The sequence below is a fragment of the Ricinus communis genome, chromosome 8 (assembly GCF_019578655.1).
Source record: "Ricinus communis isolate WT05 ecotype wild-type chromosome 8, ASM1957865v1, whole genome shotgun sequence".
In the NCBI taxonomy this organism is placed as follows: domain Eukaryota; kingdom Viridiplantae; phylum Streptophyta; class Magnoliopsida; order Malpighiales; family Euphorbiaceae; genus Ricinus; species Ricinus communis.
Window position 1 is genome coordinate 15,901,181 of NC_063263.1, and position 24,591 is coordinate 15,925,771.

The following is a 24,591-nucleotide window of genomic DNA, read 5'->3' on the forward strand; positions in this document are numbered from 1 at the left end:
AGAAGGGTTTAATTGTCAAAACGATAAGGATCTATCTGAAAATTATATCAAAGATTGGGTTTAGTAAATTAATTATAACGCCGGAGAAAAATAAAAATGGAGCGAAACAATATAAGCATCAACTTCCCTTACTCCAGGAAACATTTGTTGCAAGGAATCTGACAACACTCTGTTATTTTTGGTGATATCGAAAGTTTTTCCGATCAAATTTTTAGTCTCGTGCCATTTTCATATGTAGGTAATTCACAACTTTCTCGCATTAGCCTACATTTTTCACTATTGGTATGTAATTAATCTAAAAAGCCGTCATTTTTCATAAATTAGGGTTTATTTTATTCTGCATGTGAGCGATTAAGTGAATGTATGTTTATTTGGTGTTATTCTCGGTTACTATTGTTGTTTTTGTGGAGCGAATTAGGGTTTGTTTTGGGGTTTAAGACGTGACAATGTACTAGTGGTTGGAATCTAGTTTCTAACTTTTTCAGAGTTTTGTTTCTTTCACACATTGAATATGTGAAACTTGCTCTCGATTATTTCATGAGATATAATGCGACATTTCTTGTTTTATGGTTTTGTTTTGTCTTCAATTTTTGCATGATTGTAAGGTTGCTGTATAATTAGCATATTATCATGGTGATGTAGGCACAATGCATCAAAAGGGTGCATCTTTTTTGTCAATACTTCATTATTGTTAATACTTTCATTATATTAGTACAATTTTTTGGGGGAGGGCAAAGGATGCTTGGTCTAGTTGCAAACTTATGGATAATAAAATGAATTCTAAAGCGGTTGGTGGCAAACCTTCAACTATTTCAGGTAATCATCATCTACGTCTGGTATGAGAAGGTCAGCTAGGGAAACACCAACAAACAGAAGTATGAGTTCAAACCCTTCAGGCACTCGAAAGTCCGAGCGACTTGAGAAGCGGACTCCAACACCTCTGGTTAAGGGAAAAGATAAGAAGCAGAGTACTCAGAGTCCTTTGAGAAGGTCTGAGCGGGGTAAGAAGCAATTTTCTTCAAGTTCTTCTGGGTCAAAGAAGTCAAATAAAAACATTGGCATATCAGTTATGAAAAAAAAAGTAAAGAAAGAGAAGAGTGTGAAGCAGTTGACTTTTGAAACTGAAGAAGTTAGCAGAAGTAAGACACAGGTGGAAAAAAAGAGATTGAATGCTCGTGATTATAGGGCATTATTCAACCTGCAACGAAAGAAAGTTAGTGTGGCAGGTACATAACTGTTTTTGCTTCTTTTAGTTTGTTTCTATATCCTGAATTTATTTTCTTTCTTCTCCTTTAGAAATGTTACAAGTCTGAGGCATGAGCCAACTGAAAGCAACATCTTGAACTACTGGTCTTTTTGATTTTATTAGACAGGTGCTAGAGATATAATGTACTTGCATTATATCAAATGGATGCTGATCAAGTATTCTCTAATCACTCTATGTTTTTCTTGCTCAAATCTCTAGGTTGTGGCAAGGAACTGAACCTGGAGAATAAGTTATCTCAGGAATGTAGCAGCAGTGATGAAGGTGGTGCTTCCAAGAATGTTGGTAGGGGAAATGAATGTGGCCGAGGGAAGGTGGAGGAATTGAGAAAAATCCACACTGGGAGAGGCTCAGAAAGAACTAAGGAAGAATCCAATTGTAGTCTAAGCAAACCTGCTGATGAGATAGTGGAAAATAACATTGGACTGGACTCTTCCCTCTCAAGCCAAAATCATAAGTTTGTGGAGGGAGCTCATCTGTCTGAAGATGGAACCAGTTTGGAAAATTCTAAAGGTGGTGATTGTGTACTGCTGTCATCCCACAAAACAGTGTCCGGAAAACAAGATGATTGTGATGAGATGGCAAAGAAAATTGTGCAATCTGAGTTGGTAACACCTGCGTCGAGTGGCGGGCTACCAGATAGTGGTGGTGGATTGGATATTGGTTCCAAGGACATACCACCAAAAAGAAAAAGAAATACAGACAACATAGATTCAGATTCTACTGCATTGGCATCAAGTAAAGATGTTTGCCCCCCTCTTGCCAATGCCATCATTTCTTCTCCACATGGGAGCAATTTTGCAGAGTCTTGTGCTACATCTTTCAAGAAGCAAAGGTACTAACTTGGATATATAAATTCAGGATTCATTTTTTTAATGATAGTTTGCTAGATGGTTAAATGATCTATTGCATTCTTCTAATTTGGGCAAAAGAGGGAACGAATTATCAATTAAACTTGATGTAGTTGTAAGATGGTGTTTTCCATTAATTTGTCATCTTCATTTTGTTTGTTCTTGCTTGACTTATTCAAGTCATAGAGCTTGTGAGGTTCCTATATGTACACACAAACATACACATATATAAGAGAGGAGTACAAGGTGCATGATGTTTTTAGTTAACAGTCAGAACTGGCCGAAGCCAAAGTCCATTTGCAAATGTAAAGTAAACAAATTAAAAAGTAAATTAAAGTAAGTGGAGAAGTGACTAAATCAATAAACAGCACGGCATTAGTGGGAATTGAAAAATGGATCATTTTTGCATAGCCTAGCTAATGTTCTTGAGTAGTCCATCTGTGTAATAGAGGCACCCAAATTGCCAAATTAGAGCTGTTTATAGACCAATTGATACCAATATTTTAATATTTTATGCTGGATTTAGTTGAAAGTCTCGCTATATACATTGCAAACACTTAGCCATTTGGAAGTGATGTTTTGACACAGTTTCTATTCTTTTATTTTGTTGCTATGCAGGGTCAATCACGAGTTGCAAAATACAAAGGATATCTGTAATGCCTCTTTACCTAAGGTTGGGCTTACTTTCTTTCATTTTTCCTTATCTTAAATTATTTGATGTGCTTCAATTGCCTCGATGGGTTTAAAGTCTTCTCTTTCGATAGTAGGATGATGTAGAATCCAGTTCATTAATTATTTGGAGACTACGAGTTCCTAACATTTCACTTTAACTAGGCATTTCTTTGGCTTCATTCTCTCAATATGCATGTTGTTCTTGCAACATTTTCTTGTGAATTCTTTTTTTTTTTTCCATGAAACTCTATCTATATTAGGGCCTAATGATTGTTGCACCAGTTTTCTATCTCAAGATTGCCAAACGCCTCATTGTCTAGACTTTCCTACCACATCTATGTTTTGAAGGGACCCAAAACCTATAATGAGATAATATAATGTGAAAATGTTAGATCTCCTTTTCATTGAAGGATAACTTTGTACCCAAAAGTCTATCAGAAGTATCAGAATCTGGGGAGGAAATTAAGTGAAGTACGACATATACAAAGTGTGGAAAGGTGTCTATAACTTCCCCACCAGGGCCTACCCCTAAGCTAGAGTAGCTAGGTGGGGAAGTAAAATTAATCCATGTTCATACATTGGCTTTTCTGGTACGAAATGAGCCACTTCGAATAGGTCCATTGCTCCGGCCCAGAAGACGATTAATCTAGCATGGGCTACATGGGCTCCCAGTAGTTTAACGGATAAATTGATAAGTCAGGCATTCCCAGCCCACCAAGCGAAACCGGTGGTTTCTTGGTCACGACTGGCTCAATTCATTAAAGAGCGTTTCCACGTGGTAGAACCTCCTTAGGGAATATAAGGTTTTCATGAGGCTGATCTTGAGCCGCCATCCAAGCCCGAATACCTTCGTTTAAGAGAATATTTGGTCGCGAACAGTGATTCGGTTGATGATAAAGAAAGATAATTCTTGGTTCAGTTCTCCACCTTAACGAAAGACTAAAGGATTGATCAAATTCTAGTGAGTCTGACTCATAGTTATCATTTATCAAAGGATGACTTTGGTTATCGAGTGATTGAATCATTTATCAAAGCATGACAGGGTGTATTTACGATACGTAGTTGACATTCTAAAAAAGTATTAATGAATTATGAGTTCAATACACCCTGTTTAGCAGAAAGACGAATATTCCTTGCTTATTGTCAGACAACCACTTATTCACAAACCTCGTGTGAGCTGGATGAGAAGAAACTCTCATATCTGGTGCTGTAGTAGAGATGGAATTGAGAAACAACCATCAACGATAACCCAAAAAGAACTCGATTCCATAAACAACATAGAGGAAGAATGAAAGGAATAGCTTTTCGTGGCAGTCGTATTTGTTTCGGCAAATATGCTCTTCAGGCACTTGAACCCACTTAGATTACATCTAGACAAATAGAAGCGGGACGATGGGCAATGACACGAAATGCACGCCGCGGTGGAAAATTATGGGTACGCATATTTCCCGAAAAACCAGTTACTTTAAGACCTATGGAAACACGTATGGGTTCGGGGAAAGGATCTCCTAAATATTGGGTGACTGTTGTTAAACCAGGTAGAATACTTTATGAAATGAGTGGAGTAGCAGAAAATATAGCAAGAAGGGCTATTTCATTAGTAGCATAAAAAATGCCTATACGAACTCAATTCATTCTTTCGGGATAGGAATATAGAACTAAAGGAAAAATACTTTTGTTTTGGCAGATAGTATGCATGATTGGAATTTGTTCATATAGAATAAAAGAACCATCACTTATGTCCCATGTCCTTGTGGTCGTTATTGATGAAATTGCTTTTTTGACACCCTTTATCTAGAGTCACCACTGGTGTTTCTGTCTGTAAATTATTGCCTTTTCAATTTGTGGGCCTGCTGGATTACGCCTAACGTCATTGGTAGATTCTGGGTCGTAGACTGGTTATTGCTATGGGGAAAATAAAAAAACTTGATATGCACATTATGGGCTGAATTTGAAACCTCTTTGGGTTTGGAGCTTGTGAGGAATGAGATATTGGAGCCCTTGGAGTCGGACATTTATTTTGAGAATTAGTCAATAATTATGAGGAGTTTATTTGGCTTGTTTGTGAAAACTCTATTTTATTTTGGTCTTCAGTTCTCTTGTACTTTGTTTCTTTTGTGCTCTTTTGTCTATATGATAGGTCCAATGTGCTTCGTGCTGTTTTGGCCTTCTCTGATAGTCCATATAAAATCCTAGTTCATATGAGTAAATTTGATCAAGGGCAAGTTCAAATGTGTTTAAGCGCTGTTGAAAGGATAGGATCTTTTTGTTTTAGAACAGATGATTTATAGTTAAATGATCCAATCATTTAATTTTCATGAATGATGCTTTATTTGTTTCTGGATCATCAGTTTCTATCTCTCTCTCTCTCTCTCTCTCTCTCTCTCTCTCACACACACACACACTTTTTTCTTTGATTTTCTGTGATATTACTGGTGTTTGTTTATTCATGTGGAGGTGTTTGTTTATACATGCAGAGGAAGAGCAAGTTGTTTGTGAAATTGTGCTGCATCATATATCTTGAAAATGTATAATTTGTGAACATATATCTATTTCTCCCTTAGATGATTCAGTGGCTTGTTAAGGTTATTGTCATTGCTCTGATGTGTTGCATTAGGATAGAGGGGAAATTGGACGTGGTGTTACCACAGGGCTTGCTGAACAATGCATTACCAACTTGGAAAGTAAAAATTCTTCCGGAGATTTTCAACTAGATGGCAACCAAAATATCTGTCTCATCTGCAAGCTTGGTGGGAAGCTATTGTGGGTAACTCTTCTTTCTTATTGCGAGTATCTTTTAATAATAGATGAACATGGGAAGTTAAGTTACAAGTATACTGTGAAATTATGATATGGGATTCCATAATTGACAGTAGAAGGTATAGTTTTATGGTAATAATTGATGCTGTGATTGTGCATTGAATGATGTTCATAAAGAAAGACATACATGTAGGATGTGATGATTTTGTGGAATTTACTCTTGGTTTTAGGCAACCTGTCTCACCACTAAGTTTAATGCTCTTGAGCTATGTATTAATCGTAGATTGTTAGTGAATCTATTTTGGTAAAAATATGGACAGTCACAGGTCAGTTTCATGCTTCATTTGCAGCTTCTTGTGAGTCAGAAACTTAGGAAAGTATGAGATCATTCACGTTAATTAGGGATGCACAATGTTCTCATATTTCAAAGATGTGTCTTTTGTTTATCTTTGCATTGTGGATTATTATGGTGCTTAATTGTGTTTTTTTATTGCTGTGTTGAATGAGAGAAAAATGCTATTCACAAAAAGCTTAGGTGAATTTTAGGTTGCTAAACTAAATGATGCCTACAAACATTAACAAGTCATCAACATCGATAAATTTATGTAAGGCAAAGGAACTGATCTAAAGAAGGTGAATTGATTCATAGAATAGCATTTTCATAAAAAACGTTCCTTAAGACTAGCTTTATTGTTCCGAATGCTTTCTTTTCTGTTCGCTATATAAGTAGACTGCATCAAGCATGTTAGTCTTTGTTTCTGGTTAACTTTCCTATTCTTCCCATTTCAAGACAATCTCTAACCAATGTCTTTTTTTTTTGATTTTATACAAAGGGCGGTCTCTAACTACTTAACATCTTATGTGCTCAACTTGGTAAACCTAAGTTGTCTGAATAATGTGAAATTGGAGGCCAAATTTCTTTCATGGCAGGAATTGTGTACAAATTGGCCATCTCTTCTATAAGTAACAGCCATTCATACAAATCAAGTTAGATTTCTAGAAGGAAAATTAATTTAAACCTGATAAAGAAAGCTCTTATTTATGGGCTTACTAGCTTACTGCTCACTCTTCCATGGTATGGATTATACATTACTCTCCAAATTACGATAATAATTATGTTGTGGTTTTATATGTATTCAGCTATTTATAGGTTTAATTTAACAGCCTTTTCAGTGCATTCCCGAGAAAAGGAAAAATTGCACATTTTGAGAACACTCCCTCTACCCTTGCAATTTTCCTAGCTTCCACTTTTGCTTTTAGTTATATTATGTCCTAATTTTTCTCCTTTCCTTCCAGTGGTCATTTGATTTTTTTGGTTAGGAACCTCTTTTCAACATATATAGTTTATATAATCAATTGTATTTTTCTGTGGAGGGTGCTGGTAATTTTAACTAGTTCTTCTGTTGGAAGTTCAAGAAAAAATTGAAGGGATTTTTTTACTGTTCAGTGGACTCCATGTAGCTGCACTTGCAATTTTCTTAGCTTCTGAATTTAGTTATTTTATCTTTATGTTTTTCCTTTCCTTTTAGTGTGGACATTTGTCTTTTTTGTTTAGAGACCTCTTTCCAACATATATAGTTTACACAATCAGTTATATTTTTGGCGGAGGATGCTGCTAATTATAACTAATTCTTATGTTGGAAGTTCAAGAAAAAAAAACTTTTGAAGGGACTTGTTCTATCATTCATTGGACTTCAAATGTTGTTGATTGTAGTATAATATGCAAATCTTTTGATTAATTATTTGAAGCTCTTATTCCTATGCTTCTAAACTCATACTCTGTATATGTATCTACAATATATCTTATTTGTTTGCCTCTGCATTTCTATATATTTTTTACTGTGTGCAATTTTAGGTGTTGTGAAGGAAGGGGGTGTAAAAGAAGCTATCATCTTTCTTGTTTAGATCCTCTTTTGAAGGATGTTCCTCCTGGAGTTTGGTACTGTCTTGCTTGTGTTAGGAAGAAGATAAAGTTGGGCGTATATTCAGTTTCAGAGGGAATGGAATCAATCTGGGATGTTAAAGAAGTGGAGGTATCAGGTGAGAATGGTAGGCTCAAAATATTGTGTTTTACTTGGGTTCCTTTTCATGATCCAGTTATTAAGTTCATAATTTCCTTCAACTTTACTAGCAATTGTTTGAATTATTATTTGAGATTATTACCTATGCATGATTTCATTGTTCATGATGAAAATTTGGATATAATAATATTTTGTTAGGATTACAAAAGAAGCAATATTTAGTTAAATACAAAGGTCTTGCGCACGTTCACAATCAGTGGGTGCCAGAAAGTCAACTGCTTGTTGAAGCTCCATCACTCATTGCGAAGTTCAACCGAAAAACCCAGGTTCAGAAAGTCAATGATTTTCTTTTGGTATCCCCTTCCTTCTGTTGTATGATTAAACGAAAATGATGAATGATAGCAAATTAGTAGTTTTTCTTTTTCTTTTTTTTTTTGCTTTATGAAATAGCTTTTCCTATTCTCAAGTTATTTGTTCTACAGGCAACAAAATGGAAGTCAGAGTGGACTGAACCACATCGTTTGCTACAAAAACGATTGATAGAGCCTCTCAAGCAACATGATGAGGTTCAGTTGGGTTGCCGTTATGAGTGGCTTGTAAAATGGCATGGTCTTGATTATGAGCAGGCAACATGGGAGTTGGAAAAAGCTTCTTTCATGGAATTGCCAAAAGTTCAAAGCCTTATGAAAGATTATGAGAATCGTCATGAGAAGGCAAAGAGAGGTCATTGTTTGTTTGGAATAGATAAGGTATGCATGGCTAAACATGATAAAATCTTACATCTTGATGAATTATTTTCTTTAAATGGTTTAAAAGTTCACAGTTAAGAGAATCATGTTTATTTGGTTAAGAAAGGATAGGAAATCTGAAATTTATTGAAGAGTCAGTGCTCTAATATCAAGTTGGAAATAGCAGACATAGAAAGAAAAAGAGAAAGAAATATAATATCAGAAAGGCTGGAGGCTATAAGTTTCTTTTAACTGCACCTGCACAGAAAGTAAGAGAATGTTACACAGATGCCCTGACACCTCACACTACTTAGGTATTTCTTCAACAGGTTCCAATTCTAAATTTAGTCTGATAACAAATAGCATTATGCATCATATGCCTCGAAACTATAGCTAACAGTTTTCACTTGCTTCTGCAAATTACGGCAGGGAGGGCAACTATATGGGATCTTGTCAAATGTGGATTTCTTTTCCAAGTTAAAGGAACCTATTAATGTAGGAGACATTTTAATGATCTTACTTATCAATTACATGAATGAAAAAATATAATAAATAATTGAAAGAGATGGTACATGATCAACATATTCTGGTTAATTTTGGCATTTATGGTGAACAAAAGTGTTCTAAATAATCAGTGAGCAAAAAATGCTGTTAGATTTGATGGTTGATCGTTATAGCTATATCTGGGTGATTGTTTGAAGAAAATAAGGTTGTTCGTTTTGCCAAATTTATGTGAAAAACTGCAATTTTATGTTTGAACTTTTATTTTCTTTTCCTGTTTTGAGAGAACATAAACATGATGCTTTAGAAAAGTTGGTTTTGGGACACTAATTTTTTGAAAATCTGTTTGCAAGCTCTTACTAAATGACTCTTATTCAGAATTGTTTCCTATCGCTAGTATATGATGAAATGATGATGTGTGTAATTATATCCAATTCCATTAAATTTCTTTTTGTGTTATGACAATTCCTTGCAGAAACTTGAGATAAAAAATGGTTTATTGGTTAAACTATCACAGTTATCGGCTGGAAGTTTGACAGGGATCGACAATAATCGTCTAGACTTTATCCGCTATCTTTTGGACTGCTGGCAAAAGGGGCAGAATGCTGTTATCATTGATGATCAGGTTAGCTTAATCAGTAGTACTTTGGTTCAGGCTTGCAGTAGGTTAGTTTTTAGTTTCTGTAACAAACGCATGATGCAAAACCTGAGTGCTACGGATGGAGGCGCTGCCCTGAATGGAATGAGTAATTCTTTCTTTCTTCCACTGTGTGATCCAGAAAGTATAGTACAGATTATATATGTGTGTGTGTGTGTATATAGTAAACATTTTTAATTATATTTATGTAATGCATTATTAGATACATTTTAATATGGTAAATTAGAGCAATTTTTTTTTATATAAAAATACAAAGTGGGGAATAGGGGAATGTTGGGCCTGTTTGGCTAAGCTGTACCCGGTGACCGGTAGCCAGTAGCTGGTTGCTGATTAATAATTGTGTTTGTCTATAGTTGTTGTTGTTGACATGTTTAATTACCAATGTAGGCATCAGCTAATTGTTTTTTAATTAAAGTGTCACATTTATTATTACTTTTAAAGAGTGTTATATACTAATAATAAGTAATAAGTAGTATAACACCTATTATTAGTATACAAAAACCATCATTTTAAATTTACTTTTATAGTAGTATAGCTGATTCAGCAAAGAAATAAAAACAAAAAAAAATCATTAATGAGAAAATATTGAGTGGAATTATTAGAAGATATATACAATAATAATTTATTTTAAAATATCTCAGGATTAACTTTTTTTTTCTTGTATTTTAAAAATTCTTATGCTAAAAAGAAAGTTAAGAGCTGTAATAAAGAGAGAAGGCGTGATTTTTTAAGTTTTTAGTTTAGGGTTTTAAAAATAAAGAGCGATAATTTGGCATTGTATTTAAATTAATAGAGATGCTAAAAAAGGCTCCAATTTTGGAGTTGATATGAACTGTAGCTATTAGGAGTTCCAAAAGCTATCAACAACCACTCAATAAAATTACCAAACATTCGGCTTAGCTATTTGGAACTGAGCAACTGCCAGCTCCTCTCAACAGGTTTACCAAACACCCCCTTTATTCTTGTTAGGGAGGCGTGAGAATGGGAAGGGCTCCCCATCCTTGCCTTGCCCCATTGCTTTTCCTGCTTAGGGTGATTTAATCGGATAAGCTCTTAACTGAAAGTCCAGAATTTGATGCTTTAAACTTTAATAGGCTAGTCTGTTTGCATTTGGGCGTATGAATGGTACAATACAGATAATTAATTATCTGGTTTAGCCATGTAGAGCATTATCTCATATTCCAGATTGCTGCTTCTGACGAGGGATGAAATTTTTCCTCTTATAAAATGAAGGCTGTCTTGTTATAGGTCTTTGTTGGCCTGTTGAAACAAGTTCTGCTTGTTGTAAATTTGTGCACTCTTCCTGTTAGTTTTTTAATGTTTGGTGTCTCTTTACAGCTGTTTGGCTGTAGCCTTTTAATACTTGTTCCTTAAAGTATCTATATTGGGCTTTCATATGAATATGAGCAGTTACTATGTCTGCAGGAACGAATTGTGAAGGTGATTAAATTTATTTCATCTTTGTCCTCCTATGTCTCTCGGCCTTTTCTTGTAATCTCTACTGCGCTTTCTTTGTGGGATGAAGAGTTCTGTCGTCTGACTCCATCTCTTGATGCTGTGTTTTACCATGGAGACAAAGATTTACGAAGAAGTATTAGGGCAGTGGAGTTTGTTGGAGGAGAAGGCATAATGTTTGAAGTACTTGTAACCTCTCCAGAAATTATTGCAGAGGTATATCTTTCCGCATGCATGGTTTATAGTATATAAATTCTGATATTTTAGACTCCTAGCTTGTCCTTATGATGAGTTTCCTTCTTAATATATGGATGCTAAGTTATCAGAATATGTTCTGCATCCATAGTCTTACATTTTTAAGGATGTTGGGATCAGTAAAAGGGAACAGTGGGAGAGTTCTTTTTTATTTTATTTTTTCTCATCCAGAAGGGAAAAGAAAAGAATAATCATTTGCCACACTTACAGTTGCTTCTTGGTTCAGTTATCTTGACATTTATTGTTTGAGCTTGATGTATGGTTTACAGGATCTAAATGTGCTTGGATCAGTAAAATGGGAAGCAATAATTGTTGATGACTGCCAGCGGTATAAAGTACAGTCATCTGTTGAACAAATTAAGGGTTTAAGCACAGAGATGAGGCTTCTGCTTTTCAATGGTCAACTAAAGGTGTGTTGCACATGAGCATGGCATATCTTGTCTTTCTCAGCCACCCCCATTATACCTAACAAAGGACGGCTTTTGTGCGATTAATTTTGCAGGATTGCTGCATTGAACATTTGCTGGCTCTGCTTGATTGTCAAAGTGATATGAATGGCTTTGCGAGCTTATCAACTAAATCTAGTCATAAGATGGGTAATTTGAAGGAGAGGTTGTCAAAATATATTGTCAATGGTTCCAAGTCAGACTCTTTGAAATTTGTGGAGTACTGGGTTCCTGTTCAGATATCCAATATACAGCTTGAACAGTATTGTGCTACTCTATTTTCAAATTCTTTATTTCTTTGCTCATCCTCAAAGAATGATCTTGTTGGTGCACTTAGCGATATTCTTGTCTCAATCCGGAAGGTTAGGCTGATTGCTTTGATGAGGTTTATATATATATAATCGTGCTCTAGTATTCATATTTTCACCTTTTGATTGTAGCCATTCACGCATGGTCATCTTTTATGGTCCCAGGACTCAGATTAATTATGGGGTGATTCAACTGAAAATTATAGGATGATGTAAGGGCTCAATAAGAGAGCACCCAACTATCTCATTAATATTTTCATTGGAGAGAGCTCTTCGATTTCTTGAGTTTTAGGATGTCCTTGAAATTCTTCTTCCTTCTTTAAACATAACTGATTAAACACAAGTTAGTAGGAGAGTAATTCAGTAACTATCCACTAACTCTTGAAAGAAAATACAATATCTGAAAACTGAACATGAACTGCTGAAAACTAAACATGATTACTGACACTCTTGTTGGTCAACATGACCTGAGAATGGCTGAACTAATTACTGGAATCTAACTGAATCCATAACATCATCTACTTAGTCAAATTTATAAATATTATGGAAGCTTTTGGTTTAAGTCATTTGAAAATGTGGACAATTAATATGATTTCAACTTGTTTGGATTACTAACAAACTGGAAGTGTGACAATATCTTTAATCATGTATTTTTCCTTTTTCTTTGAGCTTTCTTCTTTCTTTTGCATCTATCAGAGCTTTGAGTTATTTATCATTACCTGCAATTGTTAATGAGCAAAATCGGGCTTTAAGGCTAATATGTTTCCAATGGCAAGTCATGTCTATGGTAATTTTGACAGTGTTGTGATCATCCCTATCTCATGGATCCATCACCAGAAGATATTTTGACAAAAGATGCAAAAGTGGTTGACATTTTAGATATTGGAATAAAAGCAAGCGGCAAGCTACAACTTCTTCAGGCAATGCTTATTGAGATAAGAAACAGAGGTTCAAGAGTGATTGTTCTTTTCCAGGTATATGCTTTACACAGAAACTCATGTATATTCTTTTAATTGTGCTGTTTGTTGATTTTCTGCATATATCTTGCTTTTATCTGTTTTTAAATGTGGCATGCTCAAATTGATGGATGTTCTGATCCTATACTGTTTCTGATGTTCTTTTATGATAATAATATACATGGGTTGCATTCTAGTACTATGATCTGGACCAAAATGAGGCATAAATTTGATTTTCCTCTGAGAAACGAACTTTTGATTTATAAGTTGTGTTCTCTGAATATCTGATCACCTAAAGAAAAATGTTTGTACAGTTAAAATGATTATGTTCTAGAAATGACACAGCACTATTCATCAAGTTAGATTTCAACGAATAGATGGAAATGGAATTTTCATATTTGCGAATAGTCAAGTTTTTTGCAAAATGGTTTTGCTTGGATATTGAGAAATAGTTTTTCTTTTCTTCTATTATGGATCATAGAATCACTACGGTTACTCGCAAATGCAAATTATTTCATACTTTTTTTTGACAGCTCTATTGCCTTTGGCTTCTAACTCTATGGGCTCAGCTTTTTACTTACCTCCCGTCCCCAACCCATAACCCCCCACACCCAGTCCCTTTTATCCTCTTATATGTGATGCTCTATGGTGTGCAGCATTTTACTTTGTATGCTGTTACAAGGCTATTTTACTTATTTTAGATATTTTTCATTGACAGTCTAGTGGTCCAGGGAAGGATAAGATTGGAGATATTTTGGATGACTTTGTGCGTCAAAGATTTGGTCAGGATTCTTATGAGCGTATCGATGGCTGTGTTAACCAGAAAAGGAAGCAAGCTGCTCTAAACAACTTCAACAACCAAAAAACGAGATTTGTCTTTCTATTAGAAAGCTGTGCTTGTTTACCGAGCATCAAACTGTCATCAGTCGATACTGTTATCATATTTGGTAGTGATTGGATCCCAGCAAATGATTTAAGGAACCTACGCAAGATAACACTTGATTCACAGTTTGAACAGTTAAAAGTATTTCGCCTATATTCATCTTTCACTGTGGAAGAGAATGTTTTGATCCTTGCAAAGCATGATAAGATCCTTGATAGCAATGTACAGAGCATAAGCCGTGCTACTACTCAGAGTCTGCTTATGCGGGGAGCTTCATATCTATTCCGTAAGTTGGATGAGTTTCAAAATAGCAGTATCCTGAACACCAACAGAAGTTCATCATTTGATGAGTCGTCTGAAAAAGATGTTATCCGAGATTTTTTGACCATACTTTCTCAAGATGCCAAAGATAACAATTCAAGCACCTTCTCTGTAATCGTGAAAGCTAAATTAAATCAAGGAACTTATGTTTCTGATCCACCATTGCCTGGTGAGCGAAAATCTCAAGTGAGGGATGAAGAGTTTCCCCATAGATTTTGGAAAAAATTGTTAGAGGGAAAACAACCAGAGTGGACATTTACATCTGGTTTGTCTCAAAGGAACCGGAAAAGGGTTCAAAACTCTGAGGATATTCTCAAGAAACCAGAAGGTGAGCATGGGGAAGTTGTGAAGAAGCACAAGAAAGCAGCCAACAATGATGTTGGCCAAAACCATTTCGAATCTGCTCCATTTGAAGGAAATACTGATACTGGGAACAATGAAGGTAAGTGATTGACATCATTGTTGATTAACATTGTTTTTCTGTTCTTCACTGTACTCAAGATGATCCCTTGTTGCATTGTATCTTGAGAGTAAGTAGGGAAATATGCTAGTTTTGATGATGCTTGCATTTAACTTTCTCATCCTATTTTCTTCAGGAAATCTTGGAGGTCCATCTCATAATGTGCATCAATTGATGTCTGGATCAAGTGACCATCTTAATGCAAGTTATGCAAATCATGCTCCGAGTCTCCAAAGTTTGACTAATGTTATATTAGATGAACCATCAAGTAACATGGCTAAGTCAAATGAAAGAATTAATGTGCATGATTCACAAAAGAGTCTCCATCTCCTTTTGAAACCAGACATGGCAAAACTCTGTGAAATTCTAAAACTCCCAGTATGTTTCTCATTTCCTTCCTGAAAAAGTTAAGTTGTAATTTATGTTTATACACAGTGCTAGAGCCTTTTCCTTGAGTTAATGATGTGTTACATGGGCCATGCTGTTATTCTGCTACTTTTTGAGGTACATAGTCTGAGAATTGATAAGTAAACAAAGGATTATCTAGTGAACACAAAGCCAGTCCTTCAATTAATCAAGCATTAGTCCTTCAATAGTGGAATAGTAGGCTTAACAAGGTATTAGGGACTTTTAGCCCATAAGATTATTATCCAGGAAACTCAGGTTTCAGATTTAGATTGTAAATACTAATAGAAAATGGACCTCATTAACATGGGAAGTTTCTTTTTTATTCTATTGATTATGTTCTTTGATGCCTGCCTAGTGGCATGAAGTTTTTCCATTTTCTTATTTGAAGCATTAAATTTGAATTCTGTTCTTGCGCTGATACATATAAGCATGCTATCTAGTGGGCTATCTTTGGACCTCATGAAGATGTTCTAGGATTGATAGTGATATATAATTGAGGCATGCTTTAATAGTCATATTTATTAGAAGTTGTATTTATCCCACATCGCTTGGTTACTAGGCTATTACGGTGTATATAAGTGGATTGGGCACTCTCTTCCTTTGAGCTAGCTTTTGGAAATGAGTTCTACCCAAGCCTATTTATCATGATTTCAGAGCCGACCTTTTGTCTGCGATGGTGGGTTTGGTCCCGGCCCGTTTGCATGTCACGCTAAGCATAAGGGAGGGTGTTAGAAGTTGTATTTATCCCACATCGCTTGGTTACTTGGCTGTTATAGTGTATATAAGTGGATTGGGCACCCTCTTCCTTTGAGCTAGCTTTTGGTAATGAGTTCTACCCAAGCCCATTTATCAATATTCTAATGATTGGCTATTTTAGTCCATATCTTGGTATGTAATTCTGCCTTGTTGTGTAATACTCTTCCTGGTAGAAAATACATTTTGGTAAAATGTTCTTGGGAAATTATGCAAGTTGAAGTTAGAGAGTTTTTCCATTGTGGGGTTATGTTTATTTTTTTTTTTATATTTTAATTCATACTTTGGGTTGAGAGAGGCATATCTCACTAGCCTGGTGCAAAGTTGCTTTCTCCTTGTGCTTTTTTCAAAGTTAATATTACAGAGGACACAGCTGTGCTTATCCCACATGATATGACACTTGTTTTTCAGTTTTAGCTTTGTGTTTTTCTGTGTATGATATCTTACCCCTCAGTGTTAGTGAACTCAATTTGATTAAGAAGCAGTCCTAATTTAGGATGCAGTTACATCGATTCTTTTTCTTTATTTAACTATATGTAGTGTCAGAGTTTCTATTAATTTCAATCATTTTATACTACTTTAATTCATTTTATCCTTTTGTCTTTCTCCCATTCTTATCATCTCCTACTTGATCATGCTCTTCCACGTTGGTGAATCCATACTTACAGTTCTTTTTTTTTCTTTTCTTTCTCCCAATTTTATTTGCCTTTAAATCTGCTTACTTTTATGCACTCTTGCGTCCATATTTTAGTTAAGACGGAGGTCTATATTTTACTTATTTTTGCCTCTTGCAATTCGTACAATTATACTTTTTTCTTATCTTGTTCATTGTCATGTTCTGCATATTCTTTCATTCTATTTTCTTATCTTAATTATGCTCAGTGTCTATCCTCAGCCATGCTAGAGTTGTTAAACGTAGACTTTTCTATTGGCTTAATTTCATTAACATTCCCTGAACTTATAACTTAATTTTGTGTTGCCAGCTTCAATATGTAACATAAAAGCACTTAACTAGTCATTGCATCGCAATAAACGTCATTGTATATAGAATCCATTCTAGCCTTGATGTGGCAGCCACATCTCCATTTTTGTATGTAAAGTACAAAAAAAAAAAAGAAGAGATATGGGCTGCAATCGAAAAAGAAAAATAAATATATCTCTCTCCATCTTTCTCCTCGTGCAAGTCATGCCTTTTTCTCTATCGTCTTTAAACTTGTATGCTTGGTAAAAATGAGGGGACCATACAAATAGAAAATGGAAAGATAAATAAGAAAGAGGAGAAACAAGCGAACCCATGAGAGAGAGAGTGAATGCTTGGATCTGAGAGGGATATGAAACTGATCCTAGTAGATGTGGGGCAAGTATGTATGGGTAATGGCATATCCACCTGTGTCTGAGATACACATTTTTCACATACTTAGAAACACTTGTCCCCTCTTTTGCTGCTATTAAATCGTATAAAGGAGGTCGACAATTGGCTACATGCTGAATGCTCAAAAAAACTGTCTACATTCTGCAGTCTGTTGTGAAAGTTTCTAATGTCCAATTTAAATCTCCTGGTCATCCAGTATGTATGCTATAATAAATATGTAAAAACGCATTATATTTTCCATATTATAACATTTGAGTATAATTTTTTTGCTTTTTATTTTTAAGATGGTTAATTGCCTAGAGGTATAATTTATTTTTCTTGCATGTAATGGATCTGCAAATGGCAGTTGGTCCAGAACTGTTATTGCTTCTGTGAACATAGTAGCCAAACAAACCCAGTGTGTCTCATATGAATAACTGTTGATCCTGAGAGCATTAATTGTTGATTCAAGTATATCGAGTAGTCTTTGTTTTATAATATTTATATGCCTCTGTCTCGCATTGCAGGATAATGTCAAGGCCATGGTTCAAAGTTTCCTTGAATATGTGATGAATAATCATCATGTTATCAGAGAACCAGCAACCATACTGCAGGCATTTCAGATATCCCTGGTTAGAAGCTTTTTCTTTTTCCTTGTGCTGTTTGATCTTTGTTATCTAATGATAAATCTTTCGCATTACAATCACTTTGATGTTTCATTAAGAACTAAAACTTGTACAGAAATCGACCAAAATGCGAAGGAATGCATGGATTTTGTTGGCTGCTTTATTGATTTTGCTTTTCTTTACCTGCTTTCATTGGACTAATTTGTTATTTCGTGGTCAATTTAATGACTTATCCACTAAATAAAATAGGATATTAAGATTTTTCCTTACTTTGGTGACTTGGTGAAAATACTAACCGCATGTTGGTTTATGGAGGTTTGTTTTCTATATGTAGTCATTCTAAGCAAATATAAAGACATAGGGATTCCAAATTTTAGAGGTGGGCTCGTAGCATTCTGTCCTCCTATGAGGACAACTATAAACATCAGAAGTAAAACCACAGTATGTGACAATCTAAAAAGGAGAAAATGAAAGGAATCCAAATTTTAGAGGTGGGCTATAGCATTCTGTGCCCCTTTGAGGACAGCTATAAACCTCAGAAGTAAAATCACAGTTTATAGGAATGTGAAAAGGAGAAAACAAAAGGAACAAAAGAATGACAGCCACAGAATCAGAACTTTAGAAGCCATAGGAGATATATCTTTAAATGGAACGGAGGTCAATTGCCCCTTGCATTATTGATCAATGTCCAAAATTGATCCAGTATTTTAAATTTGGACCAATTGAATCAAGTTTTTTATTTTTCAGCCATTAAGCCCAATTCCTGACGGCAATTATATAGGAGATTTCTGTGCCCTTGAGATCAAGTAAATCAGAAATACAAAATTAAGTACACAAAATTGATTGGAAAAAGGATAGTGAAGGTGATAATATTGCATCCATTACACCTACATTAGTCACTGAATAATACCCACAATTCATCATCTTCAGCAAAGAAGTTTGGAGATTTTCTCAAGTAGGCAAATACCCTCCTTTAGGCCCATCCCTAATTTTCTCCTCCTTGTTCGAGCGAAAAAATTGTAAGTCAATAGCATAAGGGTTAACTTCACCCTTTTTTTCTTCTTAAATTTTCAAAATTTAATCTACCAAGTATCACACTTCTATAAATGCACCTTTTAGCATTGCTATGAATGGAAAACTTCGATATTATTCAGTGGAGGCTGAACATGACTTATGAAAGGTGGTTGTTAATTTATTTATAGTAGTATTATACCATGGAGTTGGTTTTCCTTTTACTTTTGTGATTGAATTTACTACACTTGGTGTTACGAGAAAAGGGCTAAATCACCTAAGAATCCTTAATTTATTCCAGATTGCTAGATGATTTACAAATATAGCCAATTACAGGCAGATGTTAATTGTGAGGTACATTTCACACCTTCTCAGCAGCCATTCGGTCTCAATTGCAACTATTAATTTATGATCAGGCTACTCTGATCTATTTCTGAATCCAAGTATATGAGTATAAAATCTGACAAAAACTTTTTTAGTGATTAATTTTTTCTTAGTATTTCCTATATTCTGGTATATCTCTATTTTTAGTTAAGAATAGAAAAGGGAAATCATCAGTGCTCATGGATCAACTTTGTATCATCTATTTCATTAGGAAAGGAGGAAAATAGTTGATCAATTGATTTTTACTTGTGGAAAACAGGCATAAGAGAACTGAAACTACACATGCATACAGGTGAAGATTAAATTAGACAACCTAATAACACGATGTGTTGATGGTGGAGAGAATCAACCTCTCTATTGCTCTTCTTTTCTTCCTTTTCTTTTTCTAGAAACAAGGTTTTAAAAGAATCAGCTGCTATCCCTTTAAGTTGTTTGTGCATCCATGGCATGTCTATGCTTATAAGTACTGAACATCTCTGCTTTTGACCTCACTTGGATTTTGGGCTTGTGGGTGCATGAACCTCAGATGGTTTTTGTTTAATAATCCTAACAATGTAATCAACTACTTTGCTGTTTGAATTTCAGTGCTGGACTGCAGCTTCTTTGCTAAAGCACAAAATTGATCACAAAGAATCTCTTGCACTTGCAAAACAGCATTTAAATTTTGGCTGCAAGAAAGAAGAGGCAGATTATGTGTATTCTAAGTTCCGATGTTTGAAGAAAGTATTTTTATACCATACAGGGAATGTTATGCTAACCTGCTCTTCAGAAAATTCTCAATCAGTGACTAGAGTTGTTAACAAGGAGTATTTACAAGCAAGGTCGGGTCAGGAACTTTTGCAGCTAGGATTGGCAAAACAAGATTTTTCAAAAAGTATCAAAGATATTGAGAGGAAATGCGATAAACAGATGAGAAAAGTCTCACAGAAGCAACAGGAAGAAATAGTGGAATTTAACAAAAAGTACAACGAAGAGAAGGCACAACTTGAGTATAAGCAGAAAACAGAGGCAGCGGTTATTCGTTTACATAGTAATAGTTCAATGAGAAAAAATAAACTCAAGTTACTGGATATTGAATACAAAAAAAAGTTTGAAGAACTTGAACAGCAGATGGTTATACGTCGTAAAGATCTTGAGGAAATGCACATGGCTGCTAGGGACAAGTTGAAAAAGAGAAAAGCTTGTTGGTTGGAAGGAGTGAAGTCTTGGGCTCAGGTGGAATTAATAAATAAGCCGCCTTCAAATAAAATTGGACATAATCAAGAAAATGCTGCCTCAGTGAACTCTTATTTGAAGAAACAGAATCCTGAAGTAATTCAAGGCATGCAAAACAAGAAAGTTCCACTAGAAGTTCCTGAAACAGTAAGTTCAGATGATGATGATGACTATCTACTCCCTGGGGTACAGTCTACAAATGAACAGATATTTGATGGGGTAAGATCAGACTTGCCTGATGGAGAGGCTCCACTAAGAATTTCCACAGCTATAAGCTTGAGGGATGGATTGGAAGTAAATGTACCTTCATCTAGAGAACAATTTTCTAATGCAGAAGTTCCATTAGGAGTATCTGAGGCTGTTAGTTCCAGTGATGGTGCAGAGCACACTAATAAATTCACATGTAATGAACATAATAATGGACCTACGGTAATGAGGCCTCAAAACCTTTCGATGGGAGGGTCTGAGATTGCCAATTCGGTTGGCAGCCAGGAGAACATCCAAGGGCTTGAAAGTTCTCCTGAAGCCGTTATTGGGGAGAGAGATGGTGTTCAGGCTCTGAATTTAGAAAATGCTACTGAAGTTGATGAGGAGGATGTAGTTTGTATTGCTAATAAAGATCCTAATTCCAGAATGATTGCTGGATACCAGCATAATGAAAAGGTTTCTTCAGGAGCAATAGAAAGTGCTTCCAATAAAGCAGCGAGTGATAATAGTTGTAAGCAGCAGAATGAAAAGGCTCTGATGGAGAGGACTATAAGCAACGATTCTTCAGATAAAACTGCTGGACTTGGCCAACAGGATACGGGGGCTGCATCAGGGGTGCCTGAAACTGCTCTAATTGAAGAAATTCAGGGTGGTGAAACTAGTAAAGAGCAGGATGGGATGATTGAAGCAATTGAGACTGTCAATAATGAGGACTCTCAATCTTTGGGTAAGACTGCTGGACTTGGCCAGCAGGATACAGAGCTTCTGTCAGGAGTGATTGAAACAGCTCCTAGTGACGTAGGGGATGGTGGTAGCAGTGATACACGGATTGGAGGATGTGCTGTGGCCTCATGTGCTAGTACTAGAGTTGTTCAGCAGGACTTAGTTGTTCCAGTTACTAATGAAGACAATCATCTCCAAGAACCGTCTCTGGTAAATTCCCATGCTCTAGGCGTTCAAGTGCCAGTGAATCAGATTTTTTTTTTTGCTATCTTGTGGCTGCCATCTTGTCTGTGTCCTTACATCACAGTTGCAATATCAATGCTTTTTCTGCAGACCATAAATTTGTATATCCTTCACTGTAATGTTTGTTGTAATAATTGCAGAACGAATATTGAACATGCATTTGTACTTTTACTGGGACATTGAAGAATGGTTCCTGAATTTTTAGTGAATACATACTGACTTTGTTAGTTTCTATTCTCTTTTTTTCCCCATAGGCACTGCAAGTTGAATGCCTTTTGCCAACTGGATCAACCAGATTGCAAGATGGAGTTGCATCAGTGAGCATGAATCCTGATAATTTGCAACAAGTTGATGCTTCAGTGCAGCGTCAAAATGATATTGCTGCTAGTCCAGAAAATGTTGATGCACATGTCGCAGAGCATGTGCTGCAAATGCCACCCACAGAGTCTGCTATAAGTGTTAATGCCATGGATTTACCTTCAACTAGTGAAACCCAACATCAGTCAAACCATGAAGATTTTATCACTTGTAACATTGCTGGGACCTCAATGCCAATGGTAGAGGACCAGGTGCAATGCTCAGATTTAGCAATTTCACAGCATGGGACACATACTACTCAGCATCTGCCTGCTGACATTCCTGTTCATGGATCAGGGACACATGTATCAGATACAAGGACCCTACCTATTTCTTCAGGAGTTAATAATTATACTGTGCAAACTGTACCCCCTGTTCGAGTCCCCCCTCTGCCTTTCTATCACGACCCACTTCAAGTTGAATTGGAGAGATTGCGCAAAGAAGCAGAGCAAATTGTCAATGCCCATGAGAACACGGTTACTTTCTTGTTTACTTAACTGTCTTTATGTTAACAAAATCCTAGTGTTATTTGTTTGGACTAAAACTCTTGTATTTCGCAGAAGCTGCAGTTGAAATCCGATTGTGAACAGGAAGTTGCCCAGATTCGCAAAAAGTATGAGGTCAAACTTCAGGAGCTGGAATCTGAATTCCTCATGAAGAAGAAAGAAATGGATATGAATGAGAAAAAAGTTCTTATGAACAAGATCTTAGCAGAGGCATTCAGGTCGAAGTGCATGGATGTCAAGGCATCTAGTGCACCTGGCATACATCAAGGTGCGTAACATTTTAGGATTAGCAAACAAGTTATGATTCACGGTAATATAAATAGAAATCATTGCAACCTACTTTTTATAATCTGTTGATATCAATCAATTAATTTAGAAACCTCAGTTAATAATATGTGAATTAGACCAAAGGGTGGATTTCATGATCCATCTTCGTTAGTAATATCTGCATGTAGATGGAAGAGTGGCTATGGATAGGGCTTGCGATCTAGTGTGGGTGTCCACCAAGGTAAGATAGGCATGATACCCCAGCATTGTCCGAGTCAAATATGGTCACGGTTTTGAGATGGAGTTCATAATGTTGAAAAATGAGTCCCGTCTTTTGTCTTACCTTATTATTTCATTGATATATAGTTGTCTTAACCTCGATTTTGTATAACACTTTCATGCTTTCTTTGTTGGAGAACTCTATTTTGAAATAAAATTGGTTTTTGGTGGTTACGTTGGAAGTGTTTTGTTTAGTTTGGTCACTTCCATCTCAAGTGTTGGGTCAAATTCCCAATTTTATTTCTCGTTCAAAGCGAAGAATTTGATTTAAATTAGTTTTATCAAGTGTCCATTTGGCAGTGAGTTTGCACCCTACAAAATTGCTTTTAAAGTTTAACATGAATTTGAAACCATTAATTTAAACTTTCGAAATTGCTTTTGATTGATTTGGACTCTTCAAACCTGTGTTTTAAAGAATTATGTTCTTTTATGCTCCACCCATAGCACTTCTATCTAATCTAACGCTAACACATAAATTCACCCCAATTCCTAATTTACTCTAAATATCAGAACTTGGCTTTTTAATGCTGTCAGAAGCTGCTTTTATTGCTATGGACCTCCTGACTCTTTTTCTTTTGGCAGAGGTGCCCTCGGGTTTCGTGCAGCAGCTGCTTCAGCGATCATCACAGCCTGCCATTGTCACTGGTCTGTCTTCAGCTGGTCAACCTACAAGCGGCCAACAGATTGCAATTCCCAGCGCACATAGTACTTCATCTCTGCATGCTGCGCATCATTCTCCGGGACATCTCTCAGGAAATTTAACGAGACCACCTCATATCAACAACATTTCCCCTGCCACTGGCAATCTTCAAATTGGAAGTGAAATTCGTTGTCCGGCCCCACATTTACAACCTTTTAGACCTTCAGCATCCACAACTCCGTCCCTTGCAGTTGGGACCTCGAGTCAACAGGTGCCCAGCAACCCCCCTACAACTTCTTCCCCACCCTTCCAGCCTGCATTTCGGCCACAGCCATCCACACAGCAATCTCATCCCCATAACAATGCACATGGTCCTGAAACTACAAGATTTTTGCCACCTCTTAGTAGGTCCTCTCTATCTGAAATCGAGTTGCTTATGGAGGTAGATAATCAAACAAATACAAATACAAATACAAATCCTTCCAGCAATTTGCGCCCACTCCCAAGTTTGGGTTCTGACTCGGATCCTGTGGTCCGGCCTGAGCTTGTACTGCTAAATAATACAAGAGCAAGCGAGGCATGTCCAAGTGAGGTGGTTTGTTTATCAGATGATGACTGACATGTTATGCTTCTGCTATTTCATGGGGCACGAGGATCCTCTGAGCTTTAGTTTCTAGATCCCATTTTTTTTGACGTTACGTGCATTCATGCGGTGTTAGGGAAAGTTCATGGAAGAATGTGCTGCTGTATATGGTTTAACAGTTCCTTGATCTCTCATAATGTACATTAAGTTCAGTATTTTGTTTCCATATTGTAAATTTCACATCTGCTTGGAATCTTATAGAGTAGGAAAGCCCAGAGCTCATCTCTCATTTTACATGCAGTTTCGTAGGACAGATCCCTGTGCAGTGGCTCGATCTGTTCCTATGTAATCCAAGTTACATTTTTGCATCAAGACTGCTATAGAGTCTATTGCAAGAACTCCATGAGGAACAGTACCGATGCTTTACAGCCGCCTTATAGTCTTATGAATCCTTGTATAGTTATGTCTTGCGCTGCAACCATTTTTTTCTTTCAATTCA

At 36.1% G+C, this 24,591-nt stretch overlaps 1 protein-coding gene across 11 annotated transcripts; it reads left to right on the plus strand.

Annotated features, from left to right (window-relative positions):
• LOC8264852 (helicase protein MOM1) lies at positions 1-24,464 on the plus strand. 11 transcript variants are annotated; one of them, XM_048378542.1, is made up of 20 exons: positions 1-238; positions 817-1,226; positions 1,466-2,099; positions 2,734-2,788; positions 5,405-5,550; positions 7,403-7,587; positions 7,767-7,921; positions 8,051-8,317; positions 9,315-9,422; positions 10,866-11,126; positions 11,435-11,575; positions 11,668-11,973; positions 12,720-12,893; positions 13,594-14,521; positions 14,676-14,917; positions 17,579-17,683; positions 19,658-21,427; positions 21,715-22,293; positions 22,378-22,591; positions 23,452-24,464. In XM_048378542.1, the coding sequence occupies exons 2-20, from the start codon at positions 839-841 to the stop codon at positions 24,126-24,128; spliced, it is 7,335 nt and encodes a 2,444-aa protein (XP_048234499.1). In that variant the 5' UTR covers positions 1-238; positions 817-838; the 3' UTR covers positions 24,129-24,464. The 11 variants fall into 11 exon arrangements, with proteins under 11 accessions (XP_048234499.1, XP_048234495.1, XP_048234497.1 ...); XM_048378538.1 differs by having other exon boundaries at positions 2-238; positions 9,273-9,422; XM_048378540.1 differs by having other exon boundaries at positions 2-238; positions 9,273-9,422; positions 10,881-11,126.
• The last annotated feature ends 127 nt before the right edge of the window (positions 24,465-24,591 follow it).

Coding starts and splice junctions, on each gene's coding strand:
- LOC8264852 (XM_048378538.1), top strand. CDS start 839: ATGAGAAGGTCAGCTAGGGAAACACCAACAAACAGAAGTATGAGTTCA. Junction 8,318..9,272: donor GTTTGTTTGGAATAGATAAG/GTATGCATGGCT, acceptor AATTCCTTGCAG/AAACTTGAGATAAAAAATGG. Junction 12,894..13,593: donor GAGTGATTGTTCTTTTCCAG/GTATATGCTTTA, acceptor TTTCATTGACAG/TCTAGTGGTCCAGGGAAGGA.